General features: G+C 41.9%; 1 protein-coding gene across 15 annotated transcripts in view; it reads right to left on the bottom strand.

Annotated features, from left to right (window-relative positions):
• Positions 1–21,870, bottom strand: part of IRAG2 (inositol 1,4,5-triphosphate receptor associated 2) — a 116,975-nt gene that overhangs the window by 44,675 nt on the left and 50,430 nt on the right. For 2 of the 15 annotated variants that reach the window (XM_089304677.1, XM_089304679.1), the window contains 7 exons: positions 15,133–15,229; positions 14,525–14,687; positions 6,170–6,234; positions 4,808–4,888; positions 3,996–4,092; positions 1,515–1,659; positions 69–153 (listed from right to left, as the gene is read on the bottom strand). In XM_089304677.1, coding sequence (XP_089160803.1) covers positions 69–153; positions 1,515–1,659; positions 3,996–4,092; positions 4,808–4,888; positions 6,170–6,234; positions 14,525–14,687; positions 15,133–15,229 — 733 coding nt within the window. Of the gene's footprint in view, positions 1–68; positions 154–1,514; positions 1,660–2,769; positions 3,045–3,951; positions 4,093–4,807; positions 4,889–6,169; positions 6,235–14,524; positions 15,104–15,132; positions 15,230–16,744; positions 16,943–21,870 lie in introns of those variants that run through there. The other 13 variants (XM_089304683.1, XR_016213583.1, XR_016213584.1 and 10 more) reach the window with 13 other exon arrangements.

Below are 21,870 nucleotides of genomic sequence, written 5' to 3'. Positions count from 1 at the left end.
GAAAAAGAATACCCAGCCAAGAGGACAAGGATGCGGAAATATGAAACCAAAATCTAGTCAGTACTCACTCCCATACTTAAAAGGCCATCATTCATCCTGGCACAACCTGGAAGATCTGCTCCTGGGTCAGGGCCACCTGTGGGGCCTGGGTACCTAGCAGCAGAAAGTAGAGTTGTTATTACGGAGGAAAATTGCTAACCTTAGCAGATAATGGGCTACAAGAGAACTTCAAAAAGTCTGCAGAAACTGCAATTTAGAGGTAAGTTTATTTTGATGCAAAAAGTATTTTGAAATCCATGCATATGGAAAGTCTTCAAAGAGCTCACAGAAAACAGTTATGAAAAAAACGATGCATGTATTTCAAAATATTTTGGCAGCTATATAAGCTTATCTTTTATTTTCACTCCTCCACAAACTTGGTAAAAATTTTTAAAAAAATTTTCATCACAGAGAGAGCACTAGTGAGTGAGAAACAGAGAGACCTCCTTCTTTTGGTTCAGTTCTCCAAATGCCCACAACAGCCAGGGCTGGGCCAGACTAAAGCCAGGAACCAGGAACTCAATCCATGTGTCTCACATGGGTGGCAGAGACTCAAATACTTGATACATCGCATGCTACAGCGTAGCAGCTGCATTAGCAGGAAGCCGTACTTGGAAGCAGAACCAGGAGTTGAACCCAGGCACTCTGGTCTGAGATGTGGGCATCCCAAGTCACATACTGATGGCTACTCCACTCACCCCCAAACTACTTTAAGGACCTTGTATAACACTGTTCCTGTTCTCCTACTCCAAGTCCCAGTTTTATTAATTTTCTAACTACATCATGGCTTAAGACATAGGAAAAGAGAGCTCTCATATCAGAGAGCCAGAGAGTGCCAACAAAAGAAAACATGGCCAAAAATGAAAATGAGGAATTTGCAATTCAAAGTAGTCTTGCTTCCTCACCCGTAATCCAGAAAGGAGAGTTCCTGGGGTGGAAAGTCCTCACACACTCCACTGACATGTCTGTTTTTCCCAGGGGAAGCTCAGTCAATGGACTTAAAAAGGCAGATGAGTATAAATGAACATCCAAACACAGAAGAGGATGCATTTCATATGGGCGCTGGTTTGAGTCCTGCTGCTCCACTTTTGATCCAGCTCCCTGCTAATGCACCTGGGAAAGCAACCAAAGATGGCCCGAGTGCTTGGGCCCCTGCACCCAGATAGGACACCTAGAAGAGGTTCCTGGTGCTTGTCTTCTGCCTGGCCCAGCCCTGGTAGTTACAGCCATCTAGGGAGTGAACCAGTGTATGGAAGATCTCTCCCTCTCACTCTCTGTCTCTCCCTTTCTCTGTGACTCTGCTTTTCAAATCAATCAATCTCTAAAAAATAAGTAAAATTGCAAATTTTCCAGCAAGTGAGAAAACTTGGACAACAAAGATATTATCATCTCAGGACATGAAAATCTGATAAAATGTTAGGCCATGTGAACAGGCATCCATGAAGAATAGAACGCAGTTTGTTCTTTTCACTCACTTGTGTCGTCTGATCACACCCAGAGCACCATCTTGTATTTCCTTGTATCTGAGTCTTTCACATATAGCGTGGATTTGGTGGGCTACACAAAGAAAAGGGGTCACTTCCACCCTCGGAATTGTAAGAGTATCCAGACACAAGGCATCTGTATGCAGGAGAACAGAAGAGAAAAAAATACAAGTTACTTTCCAGTTCAAACTGTGGTCAAGCATAACTCCTTGAGAGATCGGACCATTTCTGAAATAGTAGAAAGCTGAATTCTATTAATACTTTCATATAAATCCCCTTTGTGTTTTTATTCTATTTTAAAAAAAGATTTATTAATTTGAAAAGCAGAGTTACAGAAAGAATGAGAGAGAAAGAGAGAGAGACAGAGAGATCTTCCATCCACTGGTTCACTCCCCAAATGACTGCAATGGCCCAGGCTGAGTCAGGCCAAATCCAGGAGCCAGGAGCAGCTTCTTGGGCTCTCACATGGGTGCAAGGACCCAAGCGCTTGTGCCATCTTCCATTGCTTCCCAAGGTGCATTAGCCGGGAGCTGGATCAGAAGTGGAGCAAGCCCGGACTTGAACCGGCATCCATATGGGATGCCAGTGCTGCACGAGACAGCTTAACCCACTACACCACAACGCTGGCCACATATAAATCCCCTTAGTATCTATTCACATGGGTGTGAAGAATAAGAGAAAGACAGGGAAGGACAGAAAGCCTTCAACAACTAGAAGAGCCAACACTTGACATCAGCAGCCAAACTCCATCCAGCTGTTTGTTTTCAGAAATAAAGTTTTATTGGAACACAGCCACACCCATTCGATCGCTCATTATCCACTGCTATTGGTGTGCTAGAAGCACGAAGTTGATTCCCTGCAGAAGGAACAGAATGGTTCACAGCCTCAGATACTGACTGGCCCCTTACAGTACGACTTCACAGCAGGCTGAAGAGCAAAGTGTTGGACATTGTGATTAGAGGCTGCAGGAGTGCTGTGGGAAACAGATGGGAATGACAAAGCATTCTCGCTGCAAAACCATCTTGTGGTGTGGGCCGTGGAGAAGAGGAAGCAGCAGAGTTTAAAGGAAAAACATATAGGTTTTGGAGCCCATCCCAATTTTTTGGTTCAAATGCTGGCTCTGTTACATACCGGTTGTGTGTTCTCAGGACACCCACGCCACTCGGAGCCTCAGTGTCCTTCTTCATAAGGCAGTATGTGATCTGAGGCAAACCATTAACTCAAGTTTCCTGTTTGCTCACCTTTAGCATGGATATTGGTGAGCGGTTTGGTGTAGCAGTTAAGATGTCACTGGCAGTGCCCGTGTCCTATGTGTGTGCCTGGGTTTGAGTCCTGGCTCTGCTCACAGTGCCAGCTTCCTTCCCATGTGCATCGTGGGAGGCAGCAGGTGATGGCTCAAGTACTTGGGTCCCTGCCACTTATGTGGGAGATACGGATTCAGTTCCAGCCTCCTGGCTGCACCTGGCCCAGTCCAGTCTGTTGCAAGCCTTTGGGTAGTCAACCAACAGATGGGAGATCTCTCTTTCAAGTAAATAAAGTAAATGAAATGGGAATATATTAGCATCTACCTCGTGTGCTAAGGATTAAATGAGTTAAAACTTATGTTCAAGGCATGGAACTGCAGCTGGTATGCAACAAGTACTCTCAATGTTGTCACTGTTGATTATCACTGAGATATAGCAAATAAAATAATCTCCATAAAGCACTGATTTACTGTCTGACACAAATGGACAAGCCATTAGTGGTGGTGGTTGTTACTTCCCTAAACAATGCACAAACCACATCACTGCATTTCTTCTGTCATTTTAGAAGCAGTTTTGCACTTTTGTTTTCAACTGCATCCAGGCTGTACCGAGAGCTATCACTACCAGGGAGCATGTCCCAAGGTGCAACTCTCTCTCCCATGCTGGCACTGAGTAACATTGCACAGTTTGACCCACCATCTGCTTTGCCTTCTCCAAACTTCCTTTGTAGCATATCAAAACCCAAATTCTCATCTCGTAAATGACTCCTCCAGCTTTGAGTATTCATCAAACACTTGAGGCTTTTGCATTCTAATTTTTTTTTCTTGTTCTGTTTCCTTTGCTCATGTCACTCACACTGGAATACTTTTTCATGCTTTTTTCTTTTCCAGATCCAACCCATCTTTCAAGGGCTGATTCAACTCTCCCCTGTTCTATGGAGTTCTATGAAGAGCTGGCTCCCCACTCAACTATGAGCCATTTTAGGACTTAATTTTGTAATACATGATGTGGTACCTTGCGCAAAACAGGTGCTTAAATACAAATATATATATATATATACACACACACACACACGCACATATGTCTGTATATATATATATATATATGTATTTATTGACTGAATTCCAAGTACTCAACAATTATGCAAATATAACTAATTATTTTCCCTTTCAAAAAGAACCCACCCCCACGTGTGTCTCAGCAGGTGCAGAAGGGCGTTCAGGCTCACCCAGAAGAGGTGTACCCCAGCAGGTGTATTTCAAGGTCAGGGCTATCAGATGTGTTCTTCCTTCTTGATCATTAAGTAGTTTGTGGCAACAGTGCTTCTAAACAGAAAACCAAGTATTATTAGTTGTCCATAGCAGCATTACATAACGTAGTTCATAATCTACTCTCGTCATCTTCAAAGGCACAAAGAATATATTGGTGTCAAATGACCCTGTGAGAGAGGTTACAGAGAAAATAAATGATATCTTGTAAAAAGAAACTTTCATGCCTTTATCAAAAAGTATGTTGTATGAGTCATTAGCATTCTTATTTTGAAAAATTACAGTTCAGTAATCTAACAGACTGCTAACATCATCAATTCCAAATAATGGACACTTTGATATAAACTAAGGCTTTGAAGAAAGATTAACAGGTGAGGGACAAGTTTATTGATGTAATTCTTTGTGATACAGTCATCAACAGCTTATAAATATTGCTACTCTTAGAACCAACCAGGGTTTAATGGTGGGAGCAGGTGTATACAGATGATGAAATAAACAGGTGTCCATCGCTTCAGCTGATCATCTCTCAAAGCAGAGCAGTGTGGTTTAGCGTTCCAATGCTATCAGCACGAGAGATCGTAAAAAAGCTTATGGAAATGTCTATTACGAAAAGACTACGTGTGGATTTGGAAATTTCTAGCACATAAGTCACCATCTGCTAATTCCATCTTCCCTCACACGTTCTGCAGTGTCATCGTACGTGCCGGTCTTAGTTATATCTTGGCATGGACGTTCATTCACATGGAAAGAATTTCAGAAAACTCACACTTACCAATTGTTCTTCAAGAGGTTGTTGACTTCTATCTCTGCAGGACAGGGAATGACAACAAGTAAATTCCTCATCTAAAAGGCTCTGTCACGAGAAAAATGGCAGAGAATTGCCGAAACTAAATGACCAAAGAATCAAAACACAGAACATTACACTTGAGGGAAAGGAGGCTACCTAAAGTGGGTAAAACAGATCCTTTCTTGTCTTCTGCTCTGTGCTCAGCATTGCAAAACCGTTCATTACAACTCTTCAAAAAGTTGGTGGAAAATGTGTTTCATGAACAAACTAGATTTCAACTTATTTTGTACCAAAATAAACTTACCTCTTAATTTCACTTTTCCAAGAACTTTTGAAAGTACCCCCCTATTTTCGCCTTTACTCAATCTGAAAATGAAATTCAAAGAGCAGGAACAAGAAACTACAGAGCATTGTTGCTGTCCTCTTCAGACAGAGGCCAAAGGAGCTTGTTGGAGGCATAGCTCAGGGGGGCCACAGTGGAGGCTGTGAAATGTATATAATTGTAAAATTACGGCCTCAATCCAAGAGACAGACAATATTCTTCAGAGGAAAGTTTATGGGTGTTCTTGAAATGATTTAATGGTCTTCAGATATGCGATTTTCTCCAACTCGGTTTATTGAGGGAGATTTTTAGGCACTCTGCCTAGTTTCATCTTTCACATGAATAATGGTTTTTTTTTTGTTTTTTTTTTTTTTTCTGCTTAAACAGAAGTGTCCGCACCATAGCCTGGAAACACATACATGCAAATATCACTTTACTTTCTTTCCTTCTCCACCTCCCTCCTGCAATGCCAGTCTCCCCATCTCCTTATGTTCTCTGTTTATGAACAAAAAGGAGATTGACCAAGTACCAAATGGGGAAGAAACACATTCAACTCTGCCATGGGTATCTTGAGACATCCAGGCAGGAATGAAATTAAAGTTTAACTCAGGTAAGAGAGAGGAGGAGAAAAAAAAGGGACAATAACCATGAAAACCTATGCAAGAGTACTTGACATTGGTTTTAACACTTGATTATACAATGAAGGATGGATGCATTCTTACAATCAGCAAAGAGGCACCTAAGACTAAAAACCTGGATCTTCATGAATAGATAAGGTGGCCAGGCAAAGTCAATTCTCAAACAGCTCCCCTTTGCAAGATGTTGTTAAAGGAGCCACCCACTCTAGGCAGTTCTTCCTCTTTTGTTTTGCTGAATGTCTAACAGAACCAATCTGCAAAAGCATTTTCACTGGTTACTTAGGGGAATGACTCAAATCATGAAATACTGTAAAGTAGCTTCCAAGTCTTGTTCATGTTGGACATCTTGCCCACAGTCACTACCCACGTATCACAGAGAGCTTTTACCTGCAACAGCAAGCCATGGCGTCGCTGCCCTTCAGCCAACCACTTTCGAAGTGACTCAGTTGTTGCTACAAAGAGAGTTTACAACCAACTCAATAGGATCATTTTTACCCGCATCCCTTAATTTATTTCATTCCTTGAAAAAAATTTTCATGGCTTTACATTTGGGGTCCAGAGCAGAGTTTGGCCTAGCGATTCAGACACGGGTTAAGATACCCACATGCTGTGGCAGAATCCCTTGGTTCAAGTTAAAATGGAAAACCCACAAATTTCTGAACAGCTAGGCCATTATTCACCTTGGGTATTTAAAATTAACCATGATAGATCCAAGTGGCAGGATCATTCAATCTTTTTTTTTTTTAACTTTTATTTAATGAATATGAATTTCCAAAGTACGACTTATGGATTACAATGGCTTCCCCCCATACCGTCCCTCCCACCCACAACCCTCCCCTTTCCCACTCCCTCTCCCCTTCCATTCACATCAAGATTCATTTTCAATTATCTTAATATACAGAAGATCAGCTTAGTATACATTAAGTAAGGATTAGGATCATTCAATCTTAAATTAAGAATATACATTAAAGGTCAACCAGTCCAACCTCCCTGTAACATGGAAATGTCTTATAATAAGCCTATGCCCAAGCCCTAGAACTGGAGCCAGAGAAACCCACAAGAACAGAGCAGCTCATGAGAACAAGGAGGTCTAGCGGATTGAAACGACAGTGGTACATCAGGGAGCTGAGATGAAATTCACGCGACCACACTCAAATCAGAGTACCATTCTGTGAAATTAAAAATTTTCTTTCTACTGAGCTAAAATCTGCTTCCCAGTGACTTCCAAATTCTTATCTCTGAAATACTGGACATGGGGAAAGACGGCTCTGTAACTCTCCGATGTCTATATAACATTACTCGACAACACATACTCTGTGGAATACAGCCACTGACAAGCAAGCAAGCTCCAGTCTTTTCAAAGACCAAAATAGATCCTGCTATCTGTGCCCTTTTCTCACGTGGCAAATCTCACACTTGGGCTCCGACAGTGGGCTCTGAATTTAGACAGAATTCTCACAAGCTTGATTACTTTCTCAGCCCACAGAAGATTAAATGCAAAAATTAAACAAGAGTAGGGAGCTCTACTGGATGGAGGCTTATTAATAGCTATCACTTTTCTTCTTTTATCACTAACAGCCAGGAAAATGATTAACAGCACATACTCTGGTGTCCAAGAACACACAGAAATGTGGCGCTTCTCATTTTCAAGACCAACAGTTTTGTATCTCAATAGCCTGAAGAAAGTCTGAGCCATGAAAATAATGCTCTAACTTGTGAAAAGCAATAATCTAACTTTTAAAATGTCTTCAGTGAAAAACTGTGTAAGAGCTTCAATCATGCATGGAAACATTGTATTTTATAAGAACTTTTAATAAATGTAACATTTTTCAACTACACTTGACAAAGTACTCACTAGGTCTGGAGTGAGAAAAAATGTATTTTAAAACAGTGTTTCTGACCTTTTAAAGTAATTTAAAAATCTTTTTCTCCATAATTCTTAGAAGTCTTATAAAGACCCAGTTGTTCCAGCTTCTCTCTATTAGCTGTACAAATAAGCAAGGCCTGTGCTCCCTTTGACTTATAGCCAAAGAACAGCAACCAAAGTTTTCCGAAGTGGCCATACGTTGTTGAAGGTCCTATAACTCTGAAACACAGAACTCAGTACTGGCTTAGAATTCCCGAACGAAGCCCACGATTCAGAAGGAATGAGGCGTTTCCCTCACATAGCCTCCACTGCACATCTGCTCTCCCAACGGGCATTCTTGGGATTTACAAAGTCTAGCTCAACACATTCAAATTCAAAACCTTAGCTCAACAGATGTTTCGTGCAATGAGAGGCAACTATTTCCATATTTTCCATATGGCCAAACAAGCTGGCCTGGCCATGACCCCAGTTTGCATTCACCTTTGCATTCTCCTCTCTGTGTCTGGACTTGGACCTACAACATCTTGAGGACATTTAGGCTCCACAAGGAAGCAAATGAAACAATGGCCACAGTCTCCCCAACTGTTGCCATCTGTGATATAGGATGAACCAGGTATCTTTGATGTATCGCCTTTGAAGGAAGTTGTGATAAAACAACCTGCTACCTGACTGCCCACACTTCAAGCAAAGGCCCACCATTGATTGACAAATAAAAATCAGAACTGTAACATTTTTAGAGCTGTAACAGTAACTATCAATGATGGCTGACATTTATGGAGTATTGACTTTTGTAACATAACACATGTGACCAGAGAAAACCTCATGTTCTATAAAGTTGTACATTAATAGCAGCAGACTAACAGTTCATTAAAAACCAGACTAGTAGAAGCTATTCACAATACACAGGGAAATACCATGCAAAGTGTTAATATTCAATAATAAAAGGACAACCAAGTTAATTTTAAAATAGGCAAAGATGCACAGTGGCCAACCACTATATGAAAACTGCTATCATTAGTCATCTGAAAAACACAAATAAAATCACACTGAAATACTTAGCAGAGTGGCTACAATGGAAATGATTGATGGAACTTTTTTTTTTTTTTTAAGATTTTACTTATTTATTTGAGAGGTAGAGTTACAGACAGTGAGAGAGAAAGGCAGAGAGAAAGAGGTCTTCCATCTGCTGGTTCACTCCCCAAATGGCTGCAACAGCTTGAGCTGGGCAGATCCGAAGCCAGGAGCCAGGAGCTTCTTCCAGGTCTCTCACGTGGGTGCAAGGGTCCAAGTGCCTGGGCCATCTTCTACTGCTTTACCAGACCATAGCCGAGAGCTGGATCGGAAGAGGAGCAGCTGGGACTAGCACCGGTGCCCATATGGGATGCCGGCACCACAGGCAGAGGCTTAACCAGTGCTGGCCCCATGGAACAATCTTTAAGCGGAACTCTGAGAACACCCTTACACTGCTGGTAGGTGTGTGAAATGCTCTCAACTCTATGGAAAGCTGTTTGGCAGTTTCTTAAAAAGTTAAAACTAAAACTATGCTATGACCTAAAAATTTGGCTCCTATATATTTAGTTCAGATGAAATAAAAATGTAAGAAGGCATTTCAAAAATTTCAAGGAAAATGTAATTAAAAGGTAAGTTTATTTTGGTGCAAATAAATTTTGAAATCAATGCATAGTTTTTTCATTATACACATTTTTAATGAACTTTTTAAGATTTATTTTATTTGCATGTTAGAGTTACAGAGAGGGAGAGGCAGAGAGAGAGAGAGGTCTTCCATCTGCTGGTTCACTCCCCAGATGGCTGCAACAGCCTGAGCTGAGACAATCAAAGCCTGGAGCCAGGCACTCACCTGAGATTTCACACATGGGTGCAGGGGTCTGAATACTTGGTCCATCTTCCGCTGCTTTTCCCAGGCCATTAGCAGGGAGCTGGATTGGAAGTGCAGCAGCCAGGACATGAACCAGAGCCCAAACAGGAGGCTGGCATTGCAGGCAGTGGCTTTACCCATTGTGCTGGCGCCGAACCTCTTAAGCACTCCTCATATGCATGGATTTCAAAATATTTTGCACCAAAATGAACTGATCTTTTAATTCCATTTTTCCATGAACTTTTTGAAGTTCCCTTGTATGTATACTAAAATATTCATAGTAACTTAATCCATTACAACCCACAGTTGCAAATACTTAAGGTATCTGATAGAAGATGATTAAACTGTGGAATATTCATACAAGAAAATACAATTCAACAATACAAAAAACCATTACTGATGAGAACAACATACATGAACCTCAAAGACACTGTGCTGAGCAGAAGCACAGACACAGAAAAGCACTTACTGGAACTCCAGAGCAGGCCAAAGTAACCTACCAAGCCAGAAGCTGCTCCTGTGCTGGTGGTGATGTGGGGAGAAGCTTGACTTGGAAGCTCAGACAAACTTTCTGGGGGTAATGAAAGTTCTGGGGTCAAACACCAGGCGGAGTAGCTGAAGCCACCACCCACAGTGCCAGCAGCCCATATGGGTTCTGGTTGGAGTCCCGGCTGCTCTGCTTCCGATCCAGCTCTCTGCTATGGCCTGGGAAAGCAGTAGAAGATGGCCCAAGTCCTTGGGCCCTTGCACCCTTGTGGGAGACCCGGAAGAAGCTCCTGGCTTCAGATTAGCTTAGCTCCAGCCGTTATGGCCATTTGAGGAGTTAATCAGCGAATGGAAGACCTCTCTCTCTTTCTCTCTCTCTCTCTCTCTGCCTCTGTGTCTCTGCCTTTCAAATAAATAAACCTTTAAAAAATAAAAAATTTTAAGTTCTATGCTTTGATGTATACTTATCTAATTAAGGAATGCATATAAACTGAACATTTTATGAGACATTAGCTATATAAGAATTAAAAAAAGACCAAAAATTACAAGAATAAAAATAACACAGGGTTTATGAGATAAATAGTGTTAAGAAGAAACCAATTAACAATACAAGCATATTTCTTCTAAAGGTTCATGGTAAAATGGAGTTCAAAGTTTATAATTAAAGAATAAAATTAGATGTTGAAACAAACATGCTGAGAAACGAAATGTCATTTGTAATAATACAGACCATTCGAATGTTCAGTCTACGAAGAGAATCACTCTTATAGAATTGTCTCTCTTAGCTCATGCCTTGATATGACTTTGTTCTCAATATTAGGCAGGAAACAGGCTTGGAGCATGTAAGAAAAGCTATGTTTATCTTGGTACATAAAATTAAGAATCTATGCAGCGTTTTCTCATACAGCACATTTTCTGAAGAATCCCTTGTATATGTAACATGTAACCACAATACTAACAAACACAATTAGTAAATTCTTAGTTCCTAGGAAGAGAATGTGGGTCAGACAGGCTCTTAAAATGCCTCAGAGTGGGCTGCAAATGCACAGAAACAGAGTGGAAATGCCAGTGATACATTAAATGGCACAGTGGGACCAGTGCTGTGGCACAGCTGGTTAAACCGTGGCCTGTAGCACCTGCATCCCCTAGGGGCGCTGGTTTGAATCCTGGCTGCTTCACTCCGACCCAGCTCCCTGCTCATGTACCTGGGAAAGCAGCAGCAGAAGGCCCAAGTGCTTGGGCCCCTGCACCCACATGGGAGACCTGGAGGAAGCTCCTGGCTCCTGGCTTCAGCCTGGCCCAGCACCAGCTGTTGCAGCCATTTGGGGAGTGAAGCACACATTTGGGGGGGAAGAACACATACTCTCTTTCTGTCTCTCATGCTCTAGCTCTGCCTTTCAAATAAATAATCTTTCTTAAAAAAATGGAACAGAGCTGGTGGGCTGCGCTGGTGAACACACGAGAGGGCCTGCCATCGCCACGTGACCCCAAGGGCTCTGCATGGCTGTGGGGGAGCTTCCCAGGCAAGGGCAAGGCCAGGTGCAAACACGTGTTGTTTATTTTCTCAAAACAAAGACTCCAGGCTTTTTCCTCTCCTGCTGAAGCTGCTGACAGCTCCATTCCTACCAGTCCGAACCCCATTCCCAGGCAAGCCCTGCAGGAAACACTAGAACGTGCCTGTCACTGCAGTCCACCATTCCCCACTTACCGCTCCCAACTGAGCCGATTCGTCTGCAAGAAACGGGCTCCGGCAGAACCCGTTTCCCAGCCACGCTCCCGCACTGGTCACCCTTCTGCATTTGTTCTGATTTATAATTCACAACAAAGGCATTCGACGCAAGAGGTGACTGAGGCCAGTGGTAGGGTGATTTGTCCAACTTGGCCCTGTTTTGTTTTTTTTTTCAGCCTTGGCACAAGAACACAGGTTGGTTTGATTTCGAATCCCCCACATTTAAACCCTCTTAAGTTCCAGACTATTTCATCTATACCTACATTTGTCATTTAGATAGGCGTGGGCCCCTATCCCTTCCCATCTGAGCGGATGATGTTTGGCTTTGGTTATCTCCTTGGCCCTCCCCCAGCTCCTTCAATCCCAAGCATCGCAATCCTCCCCCTCAAATCCTCCACGCTAAGATTAAGATGGAACAGAGTTTTGGGTGAAACAGTCTAAGCGAATGTCTTCTCCAGCTGTGAGGTTCATATGCTTATACTACCCAATAAGGAGCTACGACACAGAGGAACATCAAGATCTCATCAAGCAAATACTCATTCCCCAAAGGTAAATCCCTCACTATCTGTTCAGTGAGTGACTTAATGAAGGTTTCATGTCAAACAGGGATGAGAAATGGTGAACAACAAGTGATGGTTGATACTCCAACAGTGCCAGGGATAATAAGATACTTAGAAAATTTAAAAAAAAAATCAAGGAGCAGAAAAATAAAATACATATGTAAGCCATTCAAGAAATTTAAAAGTCCTAATGGCACATTTTCTGGAGGCAAGCATGCCTTGTCTCTCAGACCAGTCCTGGCACAAGCTGACGACCTGAACAATATTACTTACCCATCACTACGTCCAGGATGTCTAGCCCACAGTCATAAACAACTCCCTAGCTCCAGTTTGTGAACATGATGTGCATCGTCACTGGCCTGAACATTTGGACAAACCCACTGCAACCCCACACAATTTGCTGATGAGTCTTAGATGAATCAGAGAACAATCGTCCTAAACACTTTATGCATTTATTAAACGAGCCAGAGAGTTCCAGAAGAGCTAAATGCATTTAAATATTTTTGTTTTCTGACTCAGAATTCAAATGTCTGACTCAGAACTGAAACAGCACGGGGTAGTAGCGGTCGTGGTGGGATGTGTGTGGATGGTTTGTGTGCTAACTGTCCCACCTTACTGACGTTGGCACGATCTGTTATGGAAAACATCAGAAAACAGAGGCTACCAAGGTTTCCCTCATCCCCATCTTCACAAGCAGATGGTCTTGGGAGCAAAGCTCTATTGTGTAAGGGATTTCACGACCCAGGTCAGAAAGGAAGTGTCACTCCACTTTATCCAGGCAGAAAAAAACAAATCACATTTATTATTGGGCAGGTGTCTTGTCCTGCTTGTAATGTTTGAACAAGTATCCACTAAAGATGAACCGGAAGACAACAGCAAGCTCCTAACATCAAGAACACACACTTTAGGATGGGCTACAAAAGGGACTCCTCCAAGCACGCTCTAAAGCGGCCAGGGGGGAGGGGTAAGAAATACATCCTTAGTAGCTGGTAAGAGTACGGGGTATCAAACTGCTGAACCCAAAGGAGCCCAAGGGGTAGCCCTGTGTGCAGAGTGTCTAAGCCGACATGCCCTAAGCAGATTTAGAACGCCAGGTGCTCTTCTGTCAATGTGAACCGTTCTAATCGAGAGAACCTCCAATTTTTTCTGAGCAACACAACTCCATACAGACCACGTACTTTAAAGCATGCCTTACCCTGCCTGACAGAGTGAATCGAAACAAAATGATCCTCAGATTTCTTAAAACCTGGCGAATTCATACAGCTCCAGAAATAATAAAATGTTCAATACCCATTGCTATGTTAAAACCAGACGATCCCTTTAAATCTGACGTAGCTTTCTCAGATAATAGAAGCCAGGGTACAACCAAAACAAAGCAAACACAAGTTTGAAAATGGTCATCCCTAGCTTCACCTAAGCTCGCGTGTAGTTGTTTATTACTCACATCAAATGACCTTCTACAAAAAGAACGTGGAGCCCCCTAGAAGAAGCCGGCTCAACAAAAGCAGTTCTCTGAAAAATGCTTTCACCAAGCTTTCTTTTCACCCTACTGTACTTCTAAACTGCAACAGAATTGTAAGAATCAGACATCTGTAACTTGACAACTGTCTTCTCATATAAATCCCTCTCTCCTTCAATATAATGCAGAAAAATGACAAATATTCCACTTTTTAAATGCAAAATATGTCTGTACTCATTTTAACATTTAAAACTCTTTTTTATACATATTTGCTATTTTGATACATATTAAATTAATAGTTTTGTTCAATGCCTTAAAACTCTTACTTTAAAGAAAATAGATGATGTAGGGAGGGTTTTTTTTTTTTTTTTAACCATATGAGGGATAAAAACTACTTAATAAAATCAAGATAAGACATGTAAACAATCTGGAAGTTCATTAATCCCGTGTGGACAAGACTTCTCTCCTTGGTTGTTTTTAGAGATATTGAGAAGTTTTCTTTAATTTGAAAACAAGCAACAGTCATAGACACATCCTGTTCTTATCAATCAACCAGAAAGGAAGAGGAATGGAGCAATCCCATCCCAGTCCCTGGGCAGACCTCTCCTGACTCCCTCCAAGGCATTCCAGTGTCAGCAACTCGGCAACCATGCAGCAGCTGGGATCTAGAAAAACGGCTGGGATCTAGAAAACCGGCTGGGATCTAGAAAAAGGCTCCACTTCAGGGGGCCTGAGCTGCAGTGTAAATGGATAATTGCTACTCACTTTTCAGTCCTCTCCTCTTCTGCTCAAGTATCTGGCAAGTGTTCGATCCCTCGGTATTTATAGCTGGGAGGTTCCGTTGTTCGGAAACTGCTTCCTCTAATTTATGCTGCAAAGATTCCGCCTTTTCCCCAGCAGCCTGGGCTGCCTCATCTCGAGCCTCCACCTGGACACACACAGTGAAAGCTGGATTTCAGCCGCGTGGCCAGGGACGAAAGCTACCGAGCGCTCGCTCTTAATAGGCACACAGAACTGAAAATGTGCTTTTCTTCTCAGGGAAGTGATAAGCTTCGACTCGACTTCTGCAATCCTGTGTTTGCATGGGCTGGGGGTGCCTGAGCTGCTTCTACAGCCACCAGAGTCCTGATACGTCAGGTTGCCTCTCTCTGCAGTTGCCTCTTTCATCAGCAGGCTGTTCCCACCCCCTCTCCGACAGCTCCCCTTCTACTTCCTCCGCTCACTGCTGGTCGCTAGGGACTGGGCTTCACAGTTCCTCTTTTGCTTTTTTTTTTTTTTTTTTTTTTTTTTTGGGTTCCTCCATTTTTATCTCTTGACTTGAAGCACACCAAGGAGACTTCCCCCAGATCTAATGCAGTCAAGGAGCAACCTACCAGCTCCCCCGCGACCTCCCACCATTGGCTGGCTTCTTGAAGCTTCTTCCTGATGACAGCTTCCTGCCCCACAGCATCATCTTGCGCTGGTTGCTGTCTGAAGATTAAAAAAAAAAAAAAAGTGCAAACCACAAGCTGTGAGTGACATTTCAACCAAGTGTCACTCTGGGAGATTCTGAGAAGCTCTAGCTTATGCACCTGCTGAGAGATCAGAGCAAAAAGTGAAAGTCTATACATACTTCCTAGGTGTAGAATTCTAAGCAAAGCCATCCTAGTGATCACTTAGCCAAAAAGACATTGTGTTTCCCACTTTACACTGGTGTGTTCACTTCTCCACTGGCCACATTCATACGCCTTCGTGCTGGTTCCAGGCTTGGAGGATGGTTCTACAATGAGGTCAAGGTGACAGGTGTAATGTTTACACACCTGGGTAGATCTTACAGGGGGAAAAAAAAAAGGAAGAAAAAGGGGAGTAAGAAGGCTGAACTGCCACTTGTAGTGCCAATGGCCCAAACAGGAGAGCCAATTCTAGTCTCGCTGTTCCACTTCTGATCCAGCTTCGTGCTCATGCTCCGGGCAAGGCAAGTGACAATCCAAGTACCTGGGCCCCTGTCTCCCCTGCAGGAGACCAGGAAAAAGTTCCAAACTCCTGGTTTTAGCCTGTCCCAGTCCTGGCAGTTGTGGCTGTCTGGAGAGTGAACCAGCAGATGAAAGTGCTTGTTCATTTTTGTTTTCTCTCTCTCTCTGTAGCTCTGCTTTTCAAGTAGATAACATAAATCTTTGGAAAAGAAGAGAGGGAGAAAGAAAAGAAATACAAGCTTTGCCTCAAGACTGCAGCCTCTCTCCCTAAGTATGGTCATCAGGTATAACCATGTGCATCAGTACACGGAGGGCTGCCCCCAATGCAGATGACAGATGAACGCTGGCTACAAATAATTCCACTACAGCCCTCCCCCTCCTGAAGCCCTTCCCTCTCCCTTCCTGCCCCACCTTTCATCTCTGAGTGTCAGTGCTACTCCTCATTTGGTTCTGAGACTTATCCTCCAAATATATAAAAATGCACCTGCTTTCTGTCACCTGATGAGGCTATTTAATCCGTCCCATATGTCAGCATACCAATAATCACCTGGAAACAATTTGACTTAAATAAGGATTGTAACTCAAAGGGATGATGCATTTCAGAAGTTTCCAAGCAGTGAGGAGGTACCATCAAGTTTAGGTTTTTTGCCTGCTTCTCAAATGCTTCCTACCCAGTCACAAACCGACGGTCCATGGGCATAAATCCCGCCCTCGTTAGGACAGGACCCACATCAGAGGCTTTCTATTGCAGCAAACAAGCAAACCAAACTCTAAACAAAACAAATTCTCCACACACACATACTTTTCACAATTCTTCAATAGCTTAGTTGTTTTTTTTTACCTGTGGCAAGATCATTTTAACAAAAACTCTACCCTCTTAACAAGTGTTTGCATGTACAACACATTATGGTCACGTATAGCCATAATGTTGTGTAGTAGATCTCCAGAACATAATAACCTTTTTAAAAAATTTATTTGAAAGGCAAAATTACAGAGAGGCAGAGACAGAGAGAGAGAGAGGTCTTCCACCCACCGATTCACTCTCCGATGGCTGCTACAGCAAGAGCTACTCTGATCTGAAACCACAAGACAGAAATTTCTTCTGGTTCTCCCACGGGGGCCCAGGCACTTCGGCCATCTTCTACTGCTTTTTCAGGCCGTAGCAGAGAGCTGGATCAGAAGTGGAACAGCCAAGACTCGAACTGGTGCCCATATGGGATGCCGGCACCGCAGGTGGCAGCTTTACCTGCTGCGCTGCAGTGCTGGCCCCAAGAACACACTAATCTTACACAAACAAAACTCTAAGTCCACTGAACAGTGACTTCCCTGTATCCGTTGGCAACCACCATTCCACTCTCGACTTCTAGTTTACATGCCTCAGTAAGTGTAGCCGTGCAGTATTTGCCCTTCTGTGACCTATTTAAGAAGGTCTCCACATTTATCCATGTTGTCACACATAGCAGAATTTCCTTGTTTCCTGACGTTGCATAATATTCCACTGTATGCTTACACCATATTTGCTTTAGCCTTGTTCCGTTCCGCTGCCAGTTTGTTTCTGCATCTTGGTTATTGAGGGTAATGCTGCCATGAACATGGAAATGCAAATACATCTTCGGGATCCTGGTTTTAATTCTTTTGGATAAATGTCTGTAAGTGGGATTGCTGGATCATACAAGAGTTCCATTTTTAATATTTTGAGGAATCTCTGTACTGTCTTCCAGAGCGCCTCCACCATAATGTATTCCCATCAAAAGCACGCAAGGTTTATAATTTCTCTACATTCTTGCCAACACAGTTTGGCTTTTATAATAGCCATCCTGACAGATGGATGACATTGAAGAATGATTAGCAATGTTGAGCATCGTTTCATATACTTGTTAGCCCACTTTTATCTCTTCTTTGGAAAAATGTCTATTCAAGCCCTTCCTCCACTTTAAAATGTGGGGTTGCTGCTGCTGCTGCTATCGAGTTGTAAAAGTTTAACATATTTTGGATATTACCCTTTGTCAAGTATACAGTTTGGGGCCAGCGCCGCAGCTCAATAGGCTAATCCTCCACCTAGCGGCGCTGGCACACTGGGTTCTAGTCCCGGTTGCCCCTCTTCCAGGCCAGCTCTCTGCTGTGGCCAGGGAGTGCAGTGGAGGATGGCCCAGGTGCTTGGGTCCTGCACCCCATGGGAGACCAGGATAAGCACCTGGCTCCTGCCTTTGGATCAGCGCAGTGTGCCCGCCACAGCACGCCAGCCGCGGTGGCCATTGGAGGGTGAACCAATGGCAAAGGAAGACCTTTTCTCTGTCTCTCTCTCTCACTGTCCACTCTGCCTGTTAAAAAAAAAAAAAGTATACAGTTTGAAAATATTCCCCTTCATTCTGCAGGTTGCATTTTCACTTTGTTTTCTTTTGCGCGCAGGTTTGTTGACATCATCTCAAGCATCGACTTTTGCTTTTGTTGCCTGTGCTTTGCATGTCCTAAACAACATTGTCAACACCAGCATCAGGAAGCGCTCCTCCGGCCTACTCCCACCTCATGTTTTCTTCTAGAAGCTCTTTAGTTTCAGCTATCAACACTGTATTGCATTTTGAGTTGATTTTTGTATATGCTGTAAGACAAGGGTCCAATTTCATTCTTCCGCCTGTGGACATCCAGTTTTCTCAGCACCATTTTTACAGAGACTAAACTTCCTCCACTGTGTAGGTCTGGCATCTTTGTCAACGATCAGTTGAGTGTATTTGCCCGAGTTTATTTTCAATCTTTCTATTCTGTTCCATTGGGCTCCATTCCTGTCTTTATGCCAGTGCCATATTGATGGAATTACTGTAATATTGTAAAGAGTGTTGAAACCAGGAAGAATAATGTCTCATCTTTTATTTTTCAACATTGTTTTGATTATGCAGAATCCTTGGTGGTTCTATATGAATTTTAGACTTTTCTATTTTTTTATTTGTCACAAGGATTTTTGCTAGGGGTTACATTAAATCTATGGATCACTTTGGGTACTATGGACATTTGAACAATATTAAGTCTTCCAATCCATGAACAAAAAAGTCTTTCCATTCATTTATGTCCCCTTTCCTTTCTCTCCTCAATGTTGTATGGCTTTCAGGATATGAGCCTTCTATCTGTTCTGATCATACTATAAGATTATTTTCCTTTTTCTATTTTATAGAAATTAAACTCATCTAATATGTTGACATTGTATCCTACAACTTTCCTATATTTGTTCATAGTAACAGATTATGGGTTTTTTATGGCATCATTAGTGTTTTCCACATGTAAGATTAAGTTATTGGCAAATAAATAATTTTACTTTCTCCTTTCCAGTTTGTATTTCCTTCTTTTTATTAAATACTCCGGCTAGGACTTCTAGCATTATGTTGAATGGAAATGGCCAGAGTGAACATTTTTGCTTTACTCAGGATCTTAAACAAAAAGCTTTAAGATTTTTCATAACTGAGTAAGATGTTAGCTGTAGGATTTTTATATATGACTTTTATTACGTTGAGTTAGCTTCCTTCAACTACGGGTTTGAGTTTTTACAGGAAACACTCTTGAATTTTGTCAAATGCCTTTTCTGCATCCACAGAGATGGTCACGTGGTATCTTTCTTTCTGTTAATGTGCTGTATTACATTAATTGACTTGCTTATGTTGAACCATCTTTCATCCTAGGAATGAATCCCACTCGCTCATGGTGTAAGAGCTTCTTAACATGCTGTTGAATGTATCTTGCTATATTTTCTTGAGGATTCCACATGTATAGTATATTCATCAGAGATACTGGCCTGGAGTTTTTCTCTTGTAGTGCTTTTACCTGATTTTGGTATTAGAGTAATTCTGGCCTCACAAATTTCTAAGTGCTCCCTCCTCTTCACATTTTAAACACTTTCAAAGGGACTTGACATTTAAGTTCTCTAAGTGTATAGAACAATCTTGTCCTGGACTTTTCTTTGTCGTGGTGGCAGGTGGGGTGGTGTTTGATTACTGATTAAATCTCAATAGTTATAGGTCTGTTCAGATTATTTTTCCATGATTCAGTCTTTGTAGCATATTTGTTGCAAACCATCTATTTCTTATAAATTATGCACATGGTTGTCACATAATTGTTCTTAGTCATCTTTTATTGTGATCTTTCTTATTTCCTTGTCTTCAGTTACAGTATCTCTTTCATTTTTCATATGAAAGGCAGAGAGAGAGAGAGAGAGAGAAACACGGAGGGAGGGAGGAAAGGAGGGAGGGAGAGGAGGAGGAGGGGAGGGGAGGGGAGGGGAGGGGAGGGGAGGGGAGGGGAGGGGAGGCAGGGATTTCTGGTTCTCTCTCCAAAAGCCTGAGTTTGCCCAACCTGACGCCCAAGCCCAAAATGCAGGTCTCCCATTTGGATGGCAGGGATCCAACTATTTGAAACCTCGCCTGCTGCCACGTCCCACAGTGTGCAGTAGCAAGAAATCAAAAGAGGGGGCAGAACCGGACTCAAACCCAGGCACTCCCACATAGGATACGGATGTTCCAAGGAACATCTTAATCACCATACCAAATGCCTGCCTCCTCTTCTTTCATTCATGATTTGATTTCAGTCTTCTCTTTCGGTCTTAGTCTAAACGTTTGGTTTAAGAAAAAAAAAAAAAAACACGCATTTTGTTGCCTTTTCTATTATTTAGTTCTTATCTAATCTGTTATTTCATTCCTTCTGCTAACTTGGGGCTTAAGTTCTTTTCTATTTCCTGTTGCTTGGTATATTTGTTCTTTCTATGATGCATTTATCACTATCCGCTTCTCTCTTGGCACTTACTTTTGCTATTTCCCATAGATTGTAGCATGCAGTTTTGTTCTCATTTGTCTCAAGATACTTCCAATCTCCCATTTTGATTTCTTTGATTCACTGGTTGTTTAGCAGTGTGTTGTTTAATTTCCAAGTATGTGTTAATATTCTACTCATCCTTGAAGTTTCACACATGATGGCAAGAAAAAAAGCTACTCAAAATGATTTCAAACTTCTTAGACTTGTTAACACTGGGTTCGTACCCTGATGTGTGATCTACCCTGCAGAATGTTCCACATCTATGACAAGTGGGGTATAATGATCAGTGTGTATCTGTGAGGTCCATCTGGTCTGTAGCATTGTGCAAGTATGCTATTTCCTTATTGACTTTTCTATCTGTTCTATCCATTAAGGAAAATGGAGAACTGAAGTCTCCTATTAAAATATTGTCAGGTATTTCTTCTTTCAATTCTGCCAGTGTTTGCTGTATTTGTGAAGGTACTCTGGTGGTAGGTATATCCAAATCTGTCATTATTATCTCTTTCTGGTGAAATGAACTTTTTATAGAATGTCTTATGTTTTGTGACATTTTTTTACTTGAAGTCCATTTTTGACTTGTCTGATGTAAGTATAGTTAGCTTTGCTGTCTTTTGGTTGCTATTTTCATTGAATATCTTTTTCCATCCCTTCAGTGTCACCCTACATGTCCTTGAATCTAAAGAACATCTCTTGTATACAGTATGTATTTTGATTGCTTTCCTAAACACTTTCAGCCACTCCATGTCTCTTCATAGTGAATCCAGCAACATTTAAAGCAATTGTTGATACAAAAGAACTCCTGTTGCCACTTTGATTCTCTCACCTTTCTTTTCCTCTTGTTGTATTTTTTTATTTTTATTTTTTGTATAGCAATGCTTTCCTTCCTTCTCTTGTGTTGTATGTCTCTTTTACAGGTATTCTCTTTGTGTTACCATGCAGCTTAATATAGACTATCTTATGGTTATTATAGTTCACTTTAAGCTAGTAGCAACTTAATTGCAATCACAACATGAACTCTGTACTTATACCTCCTTCACACATTTCATGTTACTGATGTCACGACTACATGTTACGTTGTTATGTTAAATGTTCATAATATACTTAGAGCCACTTACAGTACTTTGTCTTGTAACTTATATACTAAAGTTATGATTTATCTACCTCCACTACATTATCCCAATGTTCTGTATTTGCCTATCTAGTTACCTTTGTCAGTCCATCTTCCACCATCACGTGCTTTTGTCTTGCTCAGCAGTTTCAATCCCACTGGAAGAACCCCCTTGCACATCTCTCGTAAGGCCCACCCAGTGATGAGGAAGTCCCTCGGCTCGAGTCTTCTTGCCAAGTCTGTATCCTCTCCATTTC

This window comes from Oryctolagus cuniculus, chromosome 9 (genome assembly GCF_051225735.1).
Source record: "Oryctolagus cuniculus isolate XC-2025 breed Fujian yellow rabbit chromosome 9, ASM5122573v1, whole genome shotgun sequence".
In the NCBI taxonomy this organism is placed as follows: Eukaryota; Metazoa; Chordata; class Mammalia; order Lagomorpha; family Leporidae; genus Oryctolagus; species Oryctolagus cuniculus.
The sequence above is the reverse complement of the archived record's forward strand: the minus strand, read 5'-3'. Positions and strand labels throughout refer to the sequence as shown.